Source organism: Varanus komodoensis, unplaced genomic scaffold (assembly GCF_004798865.1).
Source record: "Varanus komodoensis strain SLA01 unplaced genomic scaffold, ASM479886v1 scaffold60, whole genome shotgun sequence".
NCBI lineage: Eukaryota > Metazoa > Chordata > Lepidosauria > Squamata > Varanidae > Varanus > Varanus komodoensis.
The window spans coordinates 2363739-2381208 of record NW_025336223.1 but is presented as its reverse complement, the minus strand read 5'-3'; the positions used below and the strand labels follow the sequence as shown (position 1 = coordinate 2381208).

General features: G+C 42.6%; 1 protein-coding gene across 1 annotated transcript in view; it reads left to right on the top strand.

The window, feature by feature from the left end:
- The window catches only part of SPAG17 (sperm associated antigen 17), a 112093-nt gene that overhangs the window by 57719 nt on the left and 36904 nt on the right, over positions 1 to 17470 (top strand). The window contains exons 25-33 of the mRNA XM_044449708.1: positions 370 to 590; positions 1635 to 1640; positions 2471 to 2588; positions 4583 to 5022; positions 6420 to 6546; positions 12197 to 12411; positions 14542 to 14683; positions 16016 to 16170; positions 16945 to 17136. Coding sequence (XP_044305643.1) covers positions 370 to 590; positions 1635 to 1640; positions 2471 to 2588; positions 4583 to 5022; positions 6420 to 6546; positions 12197 to 12411; positions 14542 to 14683; positions 16016 to 16170; positions 16945 to 17136 — 1616 coding nt within the window. The remainder of the gene's footprint in view (positions 1 to 369; positions 591 to 1634; positions 1641 to 2470; positions 2589 to 4582; positions 5023 to 6419; positions 6547 to 12196; positions 12412 to 14541; positions 14684 to 16015; positions 16171 to 16944; positions 17137 to 17470) is intronic.

The window sequence follows — 17470 nt, the reverse complement described above, 5'->3', positions numbered from 1 at the left end:
ATTGCTCTCAGCTTGGCTTCTCAGCAACCTGCATAGCCACATAAATATTCTGCCCTCTTTTTCTGCTTAATCTGGAACCTGACTATCTTTTGTATCTGACTATTTGGGACTGCCAGCCCACACCAGAAGCAAATCCCTAGCTGCAGCCAGTCATGGAAACATACATCCAGATTACAACTGACAAGGCAGACCAGCATCATCATAGGCAGCCAACTGCTGTATTTCAGAACTCCTGACTTTGACCAAACATTAAAAAAAAAAAACAAAAAACCTTAGCTCTTGGAAATGTTCACAACAATGCAGCACATTTACCATTGTTATTCTTCTGTTTCATTCAAACCATTCTTCACCCCACCCTACCCTCTACAGAGGAAAAGGATCCTGATTTAGCAGCCATTTTGTCTATCCCTTCGGTAAATGTGCCCACTTCTACTTTTGTAACCTCAGCTGTTTCTGCTGCTACAGTTTCGACTGCAGGAAAGGTTAACAAGTCTGGTAAAGAAAAATCAGCTAAATCAGTACCATCTGCCAAAGTGAGCTCTCGTCTCACAGTGACAGGATCACCAGAAGATTCTTCAAAGCAAGAAAAGGTGCAGGGAATTTTCTAAAATTGGTATTTTAGCTCTAAGGAACTGTGCACACTAGTGTGGCTATACAGCTACATCTTGTGCAAGACCAATGGTGTGATTTTGGCCCCTTTTGAGATACGTCAACAACAGTAGCATCCTCCTTGAGTGATGGTGAGCACCTTGCTATCCATTTCCAAGGCAGAGCTATGAATATTTTCCAAACACAGACACTGCCACCAAGTTTCTATCCTGCTGCTTAAAGAGACAGAGAAGTACAGGCTTTGAGAAGAGAGATTCTTACTCATGATGTGCCGTCTCATCCCAGATTTACCTTATTTATCTAAATCGGACACAGTGGATCAAAAGAAATGTGCAGCTATAGGAGGCAAAGCTTCTCTTAGACTTTTTCAATATCCAGAGGTGGTTGGTGCACATGGCTGCTGGTAGGATTGAAGGCAGGACAGCTAATGCTAGGTGGAGCTGGGGCATACACAGGAATACAATCAACTGTCAAGTTATTCCAAACTTGGAGCTTAGAACTAACCTAATTCTTGCAGTCTCAGATTTGGCGTTCCCTGCGCTGTGATCATCACCAGCCATTCCACTGGGCTGAATTGAGGGAGGATGAGAATGGGAAACAAAGTAATTCTGCCCAGCCCTTCTTGAAGACTTAATCCCCCCCCCACTTTCCTCTCCATTTCTGTGTGTGTGTGTGCACGCACACACAGAAGTGGAGTAGTATAGGACAGAGGAAACAGAACTGGAGAAAAAAGAGGAGGGGAGAACAAGTGGGAAAATGGGCAGGAAAAATCAATGGAGAATGAGTGGATTGGGAAAAAATTAAACTCACATTTGAGATAAAAAAGAAACTATATGGTTGCTGCCATATAGTTCAGGTAACTTAGAAACCTAGGAAACTATATGGTTCAGGCAGCTTAGAAACCTAGGAAGGTACCATATCCTGAGTCAGACCATGGGTCCATCTTGTCCAGTACTACTTGCACTGACTGGAGTTTCAGGCCTACTTGGAGATGTCAGTGTTTGAACTTGACACCTTCCTGATAGAGGAAAGTGTATAGCTTTTCTGCTGTCTCATCCTTGATGGAGGTTTGTAGAAAGAACAAAGGTGAAAGGAGTCAGAAAATACAAGACGTAGGCAGAGCCCCCTTATCTGGAAGGGTTCTTCCGGATTAGACTTTTTATAGCACCATTTCCTTGCCTCATGCATTGAATTTTAAAAGAGATTCAGTTTTTCATGTCCCACTTCTAATCTTCCTATGTTTCCCCACGGTATTTTTCTGTACACAAAGAATTTACTCACACTGTGCAGAGCACCAAAACAAAGCACAATTCTACATACTGAGCAGTTTTGCACAATCACAGTGAGAAAATAAGCCACTGTGGCTTATTTCTGTCCCGAATGTGCTGGTTGAGAGCCACCTAATTAGCAGTTATCCTTACTGGGTGATATTATGGGTTGTGTTGACATCTGAACCCAGCAAGAGTGGCTGGCTGGAATCCAAGGCTGCCCATTCTCTGAGCTGGATTGCACATCATGATCATGATTTTTGGCATTGTATATTATAAGCAACTACTGCATGAGCACAAACTTTGCAACTGATTTAACAGCTGTTTAAAAAGAAATGGGTCAAAGGGATCAAGATTTTGGATTTTTGATGTCTTCAAAATAGGAAAGTATCTGCTAACCCTATTTGAAAACTAATTTAATAGAGGTATAGTAATGTAAGCAGACTTGTTTTTAAAGAAGAATTTGTACAGTAAAATGATATCTTGTCATTGTATTAGTCTGTTAAATAATTGCTCCATCAAATATTATGAACTAGATATGTTTACAATTGCTTGTAAAGGTATGTCATTTCTGTGTACTTTCCATTGTCTAGTTAGAAACAGATGAGCCATTCCTAACAGAAGCTATTCCAGAAGCCCGTTTTTTCAATAATTTGAATGCATCCTGTCCCAATGGATTGGTGTTGACCTTTCTTGGTGAAATGTTCTCAGGTAGGTTCTGTATGTTATTGTGTGAATGTAATGTTATTTTAGGGACTGCAGGTGGCGCTGTGCTGCTGGGCTGGTTGATTGAACGGTCGCCGGTTCGAATCTGCACAATGGAGTGAGTTTGCTCCATCCCAGCTCCTGCCAACCTTGCAGTTCGAAAGCATGCAAATGCAAGTAGATAAAAAGGTACCACTTCAGTGGGCAGGTAACAGTGTTCCATGCACTTCAGTGTTTAGTCATGCTGGCCACATGACCACAGAGACTGTCTGCGGACAAACGCTGGCTCCCTCAGCTAGGAAACGGAGTGAGCACTGCCCCCTAGAGTTAGGCATGACTGGACGTAACGTCAAGGGGAAACATTTACCTTTACCTTTAACATTATTTTACCATATTCATGGTGGATATAAAACTAGAATCTAGCTAGGAAGGAGTTGTGAGTCTAGCAATTCAAACTTGCCTTAATACAAGAAGGATCCTCGATGATTCCTATTTTTCAGTAGATTTAGATCAAAGAGAGGAAGAAAATTTACCCACCTCACTCCTATGGTGGATTCTTTTGCTTGCCAATTTATGAGAAGGGGGAAAGGGTCCAGTACTCAGTGCCAGTGCTCCTGGGTTGAGTTTCCCTTGCTACAGTATGAATACACTTACCCCTTCAAGTAACATACGGTCAGGAGGGAGGCCATGAACCATCATATCCTTAAGTCTAACAGGAGAGCCATGTGAACCACTCTTTTGTGCATGCTTCTGTATTATTTAATAAATGCTCACAATCATGTGGCAATCATGTGCATTTTTCTCTCAGCCTCTTCCAGATGGTTGTGGCCTTCAAATGTTCTAGGATGAACATAGGATGAACTGAGAGAAAAGCAACCAATGTCATATTTTTCTAGCACCTAAACTTTAGAGCAGGAATTGCAACCCACAAAGTCACTTGTCAATTTCTAGAATCGCCTGAGTGGCGCGAGAAGGTGTGGGCTGCTCACCATCCCCAGAGATCTCAATCAAGGCTGGGTCCTCATATCATCCCATCAACATGGGAGTCATAACAGTGCCACTCCTTTCCATGCCACCAGGGTAATGTGTGAAGCCATGGACCATAGAATGGGAGCTCATGAAGACACCTCTTATGTTGTGCAGAGCCGCTTAGCACGTGGAGGAGTAGCACTGCTGTGGCAACTATACTCCTGTGATAACCTAAGTCACAGGAGCTTCAGAAAGAGAAGACAAATTCAGTCAGTGGGAGCAGAAACATCGTTGGCCCATGGCATTGTTAGTCTAGTGGTAGGGCAAGCACAGCAGTAACACATAATTTCTCAGAAATTCTCATAACACAAGGATCCAGGGCAGGATCTGATATCAGCAGTAAAGGCATGAGCACAAAGGAGACATTTCTGAAGGTCTGGGTGGGATTTTGCCAGTTTCCTTGCCTCCCATTGCTCCTAAATGAAACTTAACAGTGAAACTTGAGACATTTAGATGTTTACTTTCAGGGCCAATGTACATATGACTACAATTGTTTTTTTAAACATAAAGAACTGCCCCAGTTGTGTGAAAGAAGGGTACAGGGGTCTGATTTTAAAAGCAAAGGGGTGTGTAGGTAAAACAGAACTTTTCCCTCTCTTATGATTTGCCTTCCACAGCTTCTCCCAGTACTTTCTTTCAACTAAATACTGCTGCTGGAAATGTGCTTGGTTTGCAGAGGTAAATTGTGACTGCAGGGAAGGTCCTGCATTTCTTACCCTCATGTCTCTTTTGCTTTTAAAACTGATTCCCCCACACACATGCATAATGTCCCTTTCTATGTTTAAACTGATGGAACATCTGCCATCCATCTGATGTGCCCCTCACTCTAATTAAAATTACAAATAAACTTGGGACAATATCCTGTTGTCATTCTTTTACCAGTCCTGACATTTTATACAACAGTGAGCTCTACATGGTTGCTGCAATAATTGCAAACTTACTAATGGAAGACATGTTTTGCTTTGTTTAAGCTGAAGAAAAAGGTTCCAAGGCCAAGATTGCTGATGAAGGAAGCAAAATAGATGAGACTAACTTGGATGAGGCCAGGGTGAATGAAATCAAAATACAAGAGGCCAAAATGGAACAACTCCAGACTAATGAAGCCATAGCAAACAAGGCCTATGTAAATAGAGACAAATCAAGTGAACGAAGAGCCGCTGATGTATCTGCAATGGACAGTGCCATAAGGAATGAGTCCAATGAAGGCAAGGCTGAGGTTGAAACAGAGGAAGACTATGCAGACAAGGTCAAGGAATATACTTTTGAAATACTTATTAGACAGAGCTATCCACAAAGAGTGAAGCATTCACAGTTGCAGAAAGCAGTGAAGAAACCAGTAGAACAGGAAGTATCTAGAGTTATTACCAGACAAGGAACTGTTGTAAAATACATGTTGGATGGATCCACCCAGGTATATTAACCGACTTCATTTGATGTAGTCTTAAATGTAGTTGGATTGGGGTTTTTTTTTTTCCTAGCGGTGCTAAATATCAGGAATGCAAAATATTTGTCAAGCAGAAACTTTTGTTAGCCCTAACTGTACTTAATGACACTATTGCCTGAATGTTTGAACTGTGATTATGGGTAGGGTGAAAATTCTCTACCAGGAGGGAGCAAATAATTTGGCAGCCCACTAGTCGCTTGAACAGAAACCTGTGGTCACTTCTACAACATTTAAAAGTCATCATAGAAGCAATATTTCTATAACTTCAGTCCATGCCGTCTTCCTTGTTTATATGGTTGAAAGCTTTTAAGCATGACAGGAGTACCAAGAAAAGAACCTATTACAAAGTCCTTTTCATGGTGCTCCTGTATGATTTAATTGCAGTTGGGCCATTTACTTAGTGCATTCAACATCTCATTTGGAAATTTACTGTGCATCTCCTAATGTATCTACTGTTTTGAATTCTGATTTTATAAATGTAATTATTAGGTTGCCACAAAGACAGCAATGGGAATGAATGGAAAGTGGTTGTCCCTAATTGTAAATTTTATTGTAAGTTTCAACAAAACAAAATAATTAAAATTATATATATACTAGGAATATTTTAATTAAACATAAACTTCAAAAAAGCAGAACAAATATCTGTTTGAATGTGATATCAGAAAATCCCATTGGACAGAAGTTGGCAAAGCAGAGAGCATAAAATGATCATAGCACCTAATAAGTTATAGCAGCCATTTCCTGCACTAACTGCATTTTCCGAAGCATCTTCTGAGGCAGCCTCATGCTCCCAGAGCTGACATCAATCCATCTGTCCCACTGAGGTTGTAGCTGACATACAATGATAGATAAAAGCACATCCCCAAACTGCAAATTTTCTCCTTGAAAAGGAATGGGACCCCACCTAACCCTAACCCTAAACCTGTACCATCTGGTACACGGATGAAGTAGAAATTTGTTCAGTCTGATTTCCTGGGCAAGTTTATCTGATCCCTCACCTCTTGGATTGATATGCAGTTGAGAACATAATTCGTTCACAAAATACACACAGCAAGAAAATTGTGTGAGGTGGTCCAAGGCCTACCTTGTGTGTGTTTATGTATTTACTTTCTGAATCAATGAATAGTTGCTTGGAGCAACTAGCTGTGCAGCCATTGAAAAGTGAGGCAGAAATGTCCTTGCTTTGCAGGAGAGGTTAATAGTGAGCTCTTGCATTGTGTAGAAAAAAAAGGAAACAAGGCTTCCACTGTGAATCCATGAGGGCAACCAAGTTTTTTCCCATATAATGTCCCCCAAGCACCAAGCGTGACTTGCATTGGTTGTATGGATTTAAACATGAAAAAATTCACTATGTTGTTCCCCAGATACTATTTTCTGATGGCACAGTGATCAAGAGTCCTGATTCTGGCCCTGTGATACCACCTCCACCTCCACCCAGTACACCTCATACAGAAGTCTTGCTTTCTCCTGAAATAAGCACCAAGAAGAGTAGTAAGTACCATTATACTACAGGGACTAGCATAGAAACTGTGAGCAAGAAATATTCTCAAGCTGTTCTTTCCTGATTCATGCTCTGTGGAGCCAGAGAATTAGAAAGGTGAGGGTATAATTCAAAATTCCTGTATGTAAAATGACACAAAAATGTTACCTTCCCCCATTTCTGCTGTTCATATCGCAGGCAAATAATGATAGAGCCTTGAAATAAAAAGTGGCACAGAAGGAGGGTATACTGGTGTCACATGGATGAACATTTAATTTACCCAAATGTACTTCAGCTCAATGATTTGAGCAATTGCTTTTTTATTCATCTTATTTTTGCAGCCTTGTCTCATTTGGTTTCCACATTAAGTGTTGCTTGTCCTTCTGGCACAGGATGTATAGGTTGATATAATACGCATTTTTTTTTTTTAGTAGTATTTTAAATCGTTTTATGGAGTCGTCCCTGGCCATGCTGCCGCTTATGTTTCCTGGGGAGCGCACGGGTGCCGCCATTGAGGTGGTTATGGGCAAGGGACGTAACAGCGGTGGGAGCTTAACGTGTCCGCATAGAAGAAGGAGGGACAGATGGCTGACACCTGTCCCTACTTCTGGTTTTGCTCCCAGCCAGAGGGTGCCAGGGAGTCTCGTCAGTTGCCCCTCCAGCCTGACGGTGCTGTTGCTTAATGCCAGGTCGGTCAATAACAAATCTGCCCTCATCCAGGACCTGATTGTGGATGAGGGGGCCGACCTGGTCTGCATAACGGAGACCTGGGCGGGAGGGGGGGGGATGTTGCCCTCTCCCAAGTGTGCCTGCCCGGGTATCTGGTCCAGCACTGCTCACGGCCGGAGGGGAGGGGAGGGGGGGTCGCTTTGGTTTACCGAGCCTCCATCTATCTCACGGGACTTCCTGTCCCTTCGAGACCAGGGCTGGAGTGTCTCTACTTGGTGTTGGGCGACCGAGACAGACTGGGGATTCTGTTGGTGTACCGTGCACCCTTCTGCCCAACAGTCTACCTGCCTGAGCTGACGGAGACTGTCTCGGACCTGGTGTTGAGGACCCCCAGGATGTTGGTCCTGGGGGACTTCAATCTCCATGCTGAGGCTAGTCTGACCGGGGCGGCTCAGGACTTCATGGCCTCCATGACGGCCATGGGGCTGTCTCAACATGTCACCGGCCCGACCCATGAACGGGGACACACTCTGGACCTGGTTTTCTCGACGGGGCAGGAAGAGGGTGGTCTGAGGGTGAGTAATTTATGCTTGACTCCCTTGTCATGGTCAGATCACTTCCTGGTGAGGTTTGTGCTCGAGAGCGACTTCTCCCTCTGTACGGGTGCGGACCCGATTATGTGGGTCCGCCCCCGGAGCTGGATGGATCCGGAAGGATTCCTGAAGGCCCTGGGGGAGTTTCCGGCTGACAAGACGGGTGCTCCTGTCGAGGCTCTGGTCGAACTGTGGAATGGGGAGATGACCAGGGCTGTAGACACGATTGCTCCTAAGCATCCTCTCCCACCGGGCAGAGCCCGCTCTTCCCCTTGGTATACTCCTGAATTGAGGGCGATGAAGCAGGTTGGGAGACGACTAGAGCGTAGGTGGAGGAAATCACGAGATGAATCTGACCGAACACACTTAAGAGCCCACTATCGGGCCTATGCTGTGGCGGTGAGGGTGGCAAAAAAGAGATTCTTTTCCGCTTCCATTGCCTCCTCACAATGCCGTCCGGTGGAGCTCTTTCGAGTGGTGCAAGGCCTGGTTCGTCCAGGTCCAAAGGAAGACCTGATTCCACCCTCAAAGGCCCGCTGTGACGACTTTGCCAGGCATTTCAGGGAGAAAATCGCTCAGATTCGTCACGAGCTGGACACCAGTATTGATTCAGAGGTTTCAAAGGAGACACCAACGCTGCCGTCTGGTCCAGATTTATTGGATGAATTTCAGTTACTGCGGCCCGATGACGTGGACAAGGTGCTTGGGTGAGTACGTCCAACCACTTGCCTTTTGCACCCTTGCCCGTCTTGGTTAATAAATGATTCCAAGCACAGGATTGGAACCTGGATCTTGGAAGTGGTTAACGCTTCTCTGAGGGAGGGTCGGGTGCCTGCCCCTTTAAAGGAGGCGGTAGTCCGACCAGTCCTGAAGAAGGCGTCACTGGATCCAGAGATGGCCACTAATTATAGACCAGTGGCCAACATCCCGTTTCTGGGCAAGGTGTTAGAACTAGTGGTGGCGGGACAACTCCAAGCACTCTTGGATGAAACTGATTATCTGGAGCCATTGCAGTCCGGCTTCAGACCCGGGTACGGTACTGAATCTGCCTTGGTCGCCCTGTACGATGACCTGTGCAGGGAGAAGGACAGGGGGAGTGCGTCCCTGTTGGTTCTTCTGGACCTCTCAGCGGCTTTCGATACCATCGACCATGGTATCCTTCTGGATAGGCTTGCGGGATTGGGGGTCGGAGGCACTGCTTTGCAGTGGTTCCGCTCCTATCTCAATGGCCGGTTCCAGAAGGTGGTGCTGGGGGACTATGGCTCTGCGCCATGGCAGCTATGCCATGGAGTACCGCAGGGGTCCATTTTGTCCCCTTTGCTGTTTAACATCTACATGAAACCGCTGGGAGAGGTCATCAGGAGGTGTGGGCTGCGGAACCATCAGTACGCTGATGATACCCAGCTCTACCTCTCGTTTTCCACCAATCCAGGTGAGGCAGTGGCTGTACTGAACCGGTGCCTGGCCAAGGTAATGGGCTGGATGAGGGCCAATAAACTGAAGCTCAATCCAGACAAGACGGAGGTCCTGTTGGTTGGCGGATCGGGCTTCGGAGAGGGTGAATTGAACCTTGTCCTGAACGGGGTTGCACTCCCTCTTAGGGACAAGGTCCGCAGCTTGGGAGTGCTCCTCGACCCGGAGCTTTCACTGGAAGCTCAGGTAACAGCAGTGGCGAGGAGCGCTTTCCTCCAGCTTCGGCTGATTCATCAGCTGCGCCCCTATCTGGAGAACGACTGCCTTGCGACAGTGACACATGCGTTGGTGACTTCCCGTCTGGACTTCTGTAACGCGCTCTACGTGGGGCTACCCTTGAAGACGGTCTGGATACTTCAATTGGTCCAAAATAGAGCTGCCAGGCTGCTGACGGGGACTGGACGTTATGTTCACATGACTCCAGTTCTCCGTCAGCTTCACTGGCTTCCCATTGAAGTCTGGGCCCAATTCAAGGTGTTGGTAATGACCTATAGCCCTAAACGGCTTGGGTCCTGGTTACCTGAAGGAGCGTTTACATCCTTATATGCCCAGCTGCCCCCTGAGATCGGCGGGAGAGGCCCTTCTCCAGGAGCCCTCCGTGGAAGAAGTTAGGAGGGTGGTTACTTGGCGGAGGGCTTTCTCAGCGGTGGCGCCTAAGTTATGGAATGCGCTCCCCAGAGAGGTCCACCTGGCGCCGTTATTTGTTTTTCGGCGCCAGGCGAAGACCTTTTTATTTAAGCAGTATTTTAAAAGTTAATATTATTGAATTTTATTTGGCCAGGGCGGCTTGTTTTATATTGTATGTTTTATATTATATATTTGTATTTTACTGTATATATTTTAAAATGTTATTTTAATTTTTTGTTGTAAGCTGCCCCGAGGCTTCGGCGAATGGGGCGGCATAAAAATGTTTTAATAAATAAATAAATAAAAATATTATGTCATATACACCTGCCCAGACCCAGGGTCATCTATGGAAGTCCTTCTCTGGCAGCCACCTCCAAAAGAAGTAAGGAAGGTGGCCACAATGGGCACCCCAACTCTGGAACCAGCTCCCCAGGGAGGTGCGCCTTTTGGCGCCAGGTTAAACCCTTTTTATTTTCCCAGTGTTTTAATGTTTAATGTAACTGATAAATTAATTGTTAATTCATGGATTTTATATTGGTTTTTATCTTATTAGTCATCATGGTGAGATTTGGTTTTATTATATAGCTTAGTGCTCTTTATTGTTATTGTGGATAATCTTTTACCATTCTGTAATATAGTGTGATTAATTTTGATATTTTGTAACATATTGTATGTTTTATGTTTTTAGATTTCTTGATTTGTAAATTGTTCTGAGAGCTAATCTGGCTTAATCGAACAGGCTATAATAAATAGGTTTTCTAAAGTTTTAATGAAACTGTTACTGTAGAGGAAGCTATGTCTGCTGCAGATCTGAAATGCAAAAAAAGAAACAGTGTCAGTGAACCATTAGGTTTTAACTAGATTAAAAAAAGCAGCTGCTCAAATCATGCCTGAGGTACCTGTAATAATATACTCATATGATTCAACAAGATAACATCTTGCGAAGTGGCTCACCCATCAACATTGTGTTATATTAAAGAAAATTAAATTGCATCCACACATATTTTCACATGTGAAGATAGACCATTCATCATTACACATTTTATTCAAATGACCAGATGAAAAAATGGAATTCTCAGCAGGTGCTGAGTAGCCTAATTTAATTAAAAGTTGTGATCAGTACAATTATGATATAAATAAAACAGTTTGGCATTGCTGACTCTGGAAGATAAGTGTATCACACACCCTTTGAAGATGCCAAAATGCATTCTAGCTTGTATTGAAAGCTGTAGCCAAGATATTGATTCTCAGCAACTGAAAGGACAAGGAAACCTCAAGAACTCTTCAATAGCAACCTCATCACATCAATAGTGTCTCTTGAATGTGTTATCAGAACCTGACTTCCTGGAGCCAAGGAAAATATCTTAATAAAACCTTTCTTGCAGTACTTCCAGTAATTAGGTGTAAGCCTTTACAGCCCCAGTGAAGATCCACTTTGTCTAGGTTCAATACACAAAATGAGTCCCAGTAATTTCACAGATTCAAAGAAAGCAAGACATTTTCCAGGTTACCATTGTGGTTTTTCCAGAAAGGCCTACTGCAGGTTGCTTTACCTTAAACATGGGGAAATGGCCACTAACGTTCACTAGCAGGTATTTGATAAATGCACCTGGTTCTCAGGTGGTTTTGTGTCATACTGGATGCTTCTGCCCCGTCTTCTTTAAAGGGCATCGCACTGGAGGAGAAAGGTCTGAAACACCCTCTTTTGCAGAGTTCTTCTCATATTGCTCTGCCCACATAGGAGCTGTTCCTGGTCAATAAGCGAGGGCCTTCTTCAAGATTAGGTCTCCCAGCTGTGGATGATAGGCTGTCACAGCATTCTGCACCTGACTCCCTGCTAAGTTAACAGCCAGCCCTGGTAGAAAACAGGCATCTGGCTTCCCATGGCTTGGGCCTGACTCGGCAGCTTCCCCCTCTGCCTCAGACTCAGTGTCACAGGCCCTGCTGGACTGGGGCAAGGTCCCAAACCTTCAAGTGCAAAGCCTCTAGATCTAATCAATTCTATGGAGAGATTGTGGTGGTCCCCTCCATTCATCTTTTTGTCCTTAGCAATAGCCATGGATTATTAGAAACCAGTTTTGTCCTTAGACAAGACCAGCCAATGAACAGGAAAAAATGAGTCTTCCACTTCAGGGACCCTGCCTGTCATTCAGTGTAGGTTTTGGGAGAGGTGAGGTTAGTGGTAGAAGAAACCTTGGCCCTGCAACTGACCCACAGATGATGAATAATGATGATAGTAGTAGCACTTAGAAGGATATGATTGTATGTGAGTAAACTTCTTTTTCTTCTAATTCTCTAGGGAAAAATACCAAGGGTTCTCTTGCAGCAAAAGCTGAGGCAGCTGAACTACTTGCTCAAGATCACCTTTCTGATAGAGAACAAACACCAGATGCCTTTGCAGGTACCTGGATAACCACTACCCCATTAGGCATTCAAATAGGCACCAAGGGATCAGAAAGACTTGATCTGAAGCCACTATTGGCCTACCAGGCCACTGATCCAGTTAATGGAACGGTAATAATGCATCATTTGTCCTAAGTTTTCATATCTCTCTGTCATGCTGACTATATGCTTACTGGAAGATTTCTCCCACCCCTGCTTTGGTCCCAGTCTGGGTGAAGCTGCCCTGCACCTACCCTACCCTCCCGAAAACAAATCAAACAACCATTGTAATGTGATGTGAATTACAAGGTTAGGGCAGAAAGTTAAAACTTCTATCACCCCCTTGAGGGTGCTGATTCTTATTAGGTCCCATGCCGTTACTTTTGGGTAAAAAGAAGAGAGAGATGAACTATAAATTCAAAATAACATGTAGTTTGTTCATCAGGGATTTGGGTGTATGTGGAATGCACAAGTGAGGGAAGCAAAAGGATTAGGTCCTCATATGACTCTGAAAGGAGAGGTGTAGGGCTTAATCCCTGATCTTCCTTTCCATAGTAGGTGAGGGAAACATGAGGCCCATTTGAAGACTTTCTGAAGATAGAAAGACAATGTGAGAGCCCCCCACCCTTAGTGTTCTTTTCTGCGTGATAGGAAAAGGTTGTACAAGGATTATGCCTCATACTAAATGTGTGTTCATGCTCTATTTTATGTTTTGCACAAATTTGTACTCTGATTCCAGTAAAATTTCAAAAATAGTTAGCATCACTAAAATATCGTAGTAAAATAACCAATGCTCAACAATAAAATGATATAATTATCTTTTTGAGTGGCACTTCAGGGAAAGACAGCATAGAGAAGTAAGTCAAATAGGTGTCTAAAGATCAAAACATGGCTAATGTTAATGGTGGAGCATATTCTAGAAGGCAGGCCCTGCAGCACTAAATGCTGTACCACAGATATTCCTGACCAGGCTGGGAAATAAGAGATGAGGCAATCTCACAGGTAGCCAACTCTCAGGTTATCTAGTACTACCTTTCCGCAACCTGGTAGGTTGTTGACAGCAACATAGATAGTCAGCTGCTTCATATGACAATAGAGGAGCATTGAGCAATCACGCACGGTCTCAGGCACTCCATCCTCCCCATCTGGATTTGGGCCTGAAAGGAAAAGGAGAATGTGGAGACCTGAAGGATAAGGGTCCCCCACTTTTTGTATGCATGTGCATATGAGTTAATGGCTATGAATACATATGAAATGTATACATATGAAAATACAACTTACCAGCAATAATACATAAACTTCAGCAAAAATGGGCCAGTTTTTCAAATTAGGTATCTTGTGAAGGTTCTGTCTATATGCCACCTATTCAAATATTGAGAGCATTGTAAGGAACTCAATCCATAGTATTATAGGAGGTCAGTGTTGTAGTATCAGTCTTTTAACTGCCAGACAGTTATGGAATATTCAGTTATACTGACTATTGATTAATTTTCATGAATAAATGAATGTCATAATGTTACTCATGCATAAAATAATTGATACTAGCAAATATTAAAGACTATTCCAGTGCAGAATTTATCCATAGAATGACCTCCTCCTAGAAAGACGTGACTGCCAGACATTGCCAGAGCGTATTTTAAAAAGAAGCATTTGATGCATTGCAGGGTCAGCAGTTAGCCAAATTAGACAATCCCTTATTAGAGAGATACTAGACATGAAACAATAGTTGTTGCTGAATAAGACGCAGTCTAAGATCTATAGACATGACATTTATAGATGCCAATAACTGGAAACTGTATCCTTTTCAGAGATAATCTTGGCAACAAGGAACCTCACCCCAAAACTTACAAAACAAATCATTTGTTTTCTGAAAATATTTGCCAGATGTAGGTAAGAGAATCCCACATACAACATAAATAATCTGGGATATAGTATTACTTCTAGGTTTAATTGCCTTATCCCATGAACTCAGCTTTAAAAGTGCCCATTTATCTGAATCTCAAGAAATCTCATTAATCCATTTATTCAAAGGGGGTAAGTTATAAACAAGTACAGTTTGTGGCATTGCTGATCACTGAACATCTCTGTTAAGGCATCTGTTAAGGTATTAGCATTTGCATCCAATTTCCTGACTATATGGAACTTGAGCCTTAATTCGTTTTTAACTAGGTTTTTTGATAATTGAATATTAAAAGAGTCTGACTTAATGTTCAGAATTCATCCATTAAAACTTCATTTGCGTTCTTTGCATGTATATTCCAGGTAATGATAACGAGAGAAGATAGAGTAGTTGTGGTGGAAAAAAAAGATGGTTACAGGATCGTAGATCATGCTGATGGCACCAGAATAACCACCTTCTTCCAAGATTGTGTTGAACTGGTACCTAATGATAATGAAGAAACAGGTATGAGCATAAGGCCTAAGAGTGGTGTTCAAGTAACTCATCCTCCTAGCAGAAGAACTTCTGTTTGTAGAACGGGGGTGATTTTTCCCTCCCACACTGTCCTCCCTGCATGTCCTCAAAATTTCTGGAAGGTTGAGGGGACCTCTGGAGAAGTTTTTTAGAAGCTTAGGAAGAGGAGAACATTTTCATCAAATATAGCCAGCAATTCCTTGTATGTTCATTACTTTATCATATTTTCATGTGTTAGTTGTTCATTACTCCATCGTGCTTTTTCATCAAAGATCATACCTGTTAATTCTCTTTTGCATAGTTCTATACAGCTAATTTTACATATTCAGCTTTTAATCTAGGTGATAGAGTAATGATCTCCTGAAAATCAAATGTGGTACAAATGTGTAAGGTTCATACATGCTTTTGTTAGTGTGATTCTAAAGATATTTTATTTTTTGCTAACCAAAATCCCCAGCCCAACCATGGCTTTCCCTTTTTAAAACAAAGAAAGAAAAACTTTGGACAGTTAGACCTGAACAGCATATATTTTCCATCCAGTGACAATAACCAATGGATATCTGATAATTCTGAGACTGCTTGAGAATAAGATCACATGAGCCAACCAGGGACATTTATGCTGCAATTAGCTTTCCACTCCATGTTTGGCTTGAAATTGCCAAGAAAAAGCAGGCCCCAAATCAATATTTCCTGACAACAGATAAAGGTTACAGTAGCAGACCTATGCACACTTACGTAGAAGTAAGCAAAGGGGCGTGCTTCTGAGTAGACAGATGTAGGATTGAACGGCATGCCATTATGTATGCTCCTTCTCTCTCTCACTTATTAGTAGCATAAGTTAATTCGAATTTTAAAATACTGATGGCATAAATAATACATCTTAATTTTCATAAGCATGGTGGGCAATAACTATCCAAGAAGCTGTATTTCAATCTTTATTTGTGCTTTTCTGTGTCGTAAGGCGGTAATTTTTATCCCCAGCTCTCTGTATAGCCTCCATCTACTTCCTCCCTGAGAGTATATGACAAGGGTGGCCAAACTGATGCTTGGGAGATGCCTGTGACTCTTTGAGTTTATTTTGCAGCTTGCCGCTGCAGGCACCCATAGGCATCTGCTCACAGCTCTCAAACATCGGACATTTACCATATGTGACTCTTCAAATGTGGCATATGGCCTTGAGGAACTCTTGCCTTTTCCAGTAAAAGACAAGTGCTCAAAAGTCATTCTTATGAGAAATATCTTTGTTTCACTGCCCAGCATATACTTCCTTGTGTTTCAGTATAATTGCTCTTCTGAGCTATACTGATTTGATTTCATTTCTAGACACTAACCCCCAAACCATCAGAAGGAAAGTGAAGTGTGCACGTGTAGAAAATCCAGACTTTGCAACTGTCATAACAAACTGTGAAGACAGCACCTGTTGTGCTATTTTTGCTGATGGAACCTCAATTATATCAAAGCCACAAGGAACATACCAAGTGAGTCTAAAATTAATATTATATGCAGAGATGTTCCAACTCTTTATGCCTAGGTGTTCTGTTTGTGCCCCATTGCTTCCCAAACCCAGTTATCCGAAGTTCAGTATGAAGTTAATAATATAAAACTCGTAAAATTAATGTAGAATTGAACTGTTACACATAAAAAGAAGATGAATAGCTGGTGGGCAAAAAGAGATGCACAAAAATGACTGGTTACACAAGAGATCAAAGTATGCTGCTGGTTTTGACCTATGAAGCCCTGCATGACTTCAGGCCATGATACCTGACCAAATGACTCTCCCAACCTTTATCTACCTGGGCACTATGATCAGACTGTGGGACTTTCCTCCAGTTGCCACTTCTGAGGGAGGCTCAGATGGTGACAGACAGGAAAAGAGCCTTTTCAGTTATGGAATCCGCTCCCCAGTGAGGCCTGCCTGGTATCAACTCAGATTATTAATTCGGTGTCTGGTAAAAGTTGTTTTCTCCTGCAGGCATTTAATTAGTTACTGGGGTCTGGTGGTTGTTAGACAGGGTCTTCTCAACCTATAATTCTCTATTTTTATTTGGTAACTTTTATGGTGTTTTAATATGCTTTAATGGTATAGTTTACATTGCTTTAAAAATATGTTGTGAACCAAGCAGAGAGCCTTGGCTGTTAGGCGATGTAGAAATTAATTAATTAATTAATTAATTAATTACTGTACTTCCTTATTCTCCTTTTCCATATCATATGCAATGATTGGCTAACCTCCTTCCTTATTGTTATGGTAGATATTGCCCATTAACAAAGGCTGCCTCTTCATCGATGAAAATTGTTCTGCAGTTTACTCCCCAGAAGCATTTGACAAAAGTGACTGTGATCTTACATTTAATGCTGAGGACCAGCAGATAGGGAAATACATTATGAAACACAACTCCAGCATTGCCTGTGAAGTGATGGAACCTGAAGGAAACATTTTCAAGGTAACCCCCACATATTCTTGTGTATTTGTTTGTTTATTTCATTTTTATATGAAATATAGAAACAGTGAGTCAGAAGGGGCCTTGCAGGCCATCTAGTCCGACTCCTGGCTTCAGCTGGCTCTGCTCATGACATGCCTACCACATGCAAATATGAGGCCTGCTGGATGGTTAACAAAGTTAAAATTAAAGTTTAAAGGACACACAAATTAAATTAAAATTGTAATGGGTACTGTTTGACACAGACACATAGCAGCCATACAGAATAGAATGGAATATATAAAAACAAAGTTAAAAAGTTATATTATTAAAATGCTGGAAAAATAGAAAGATCCTC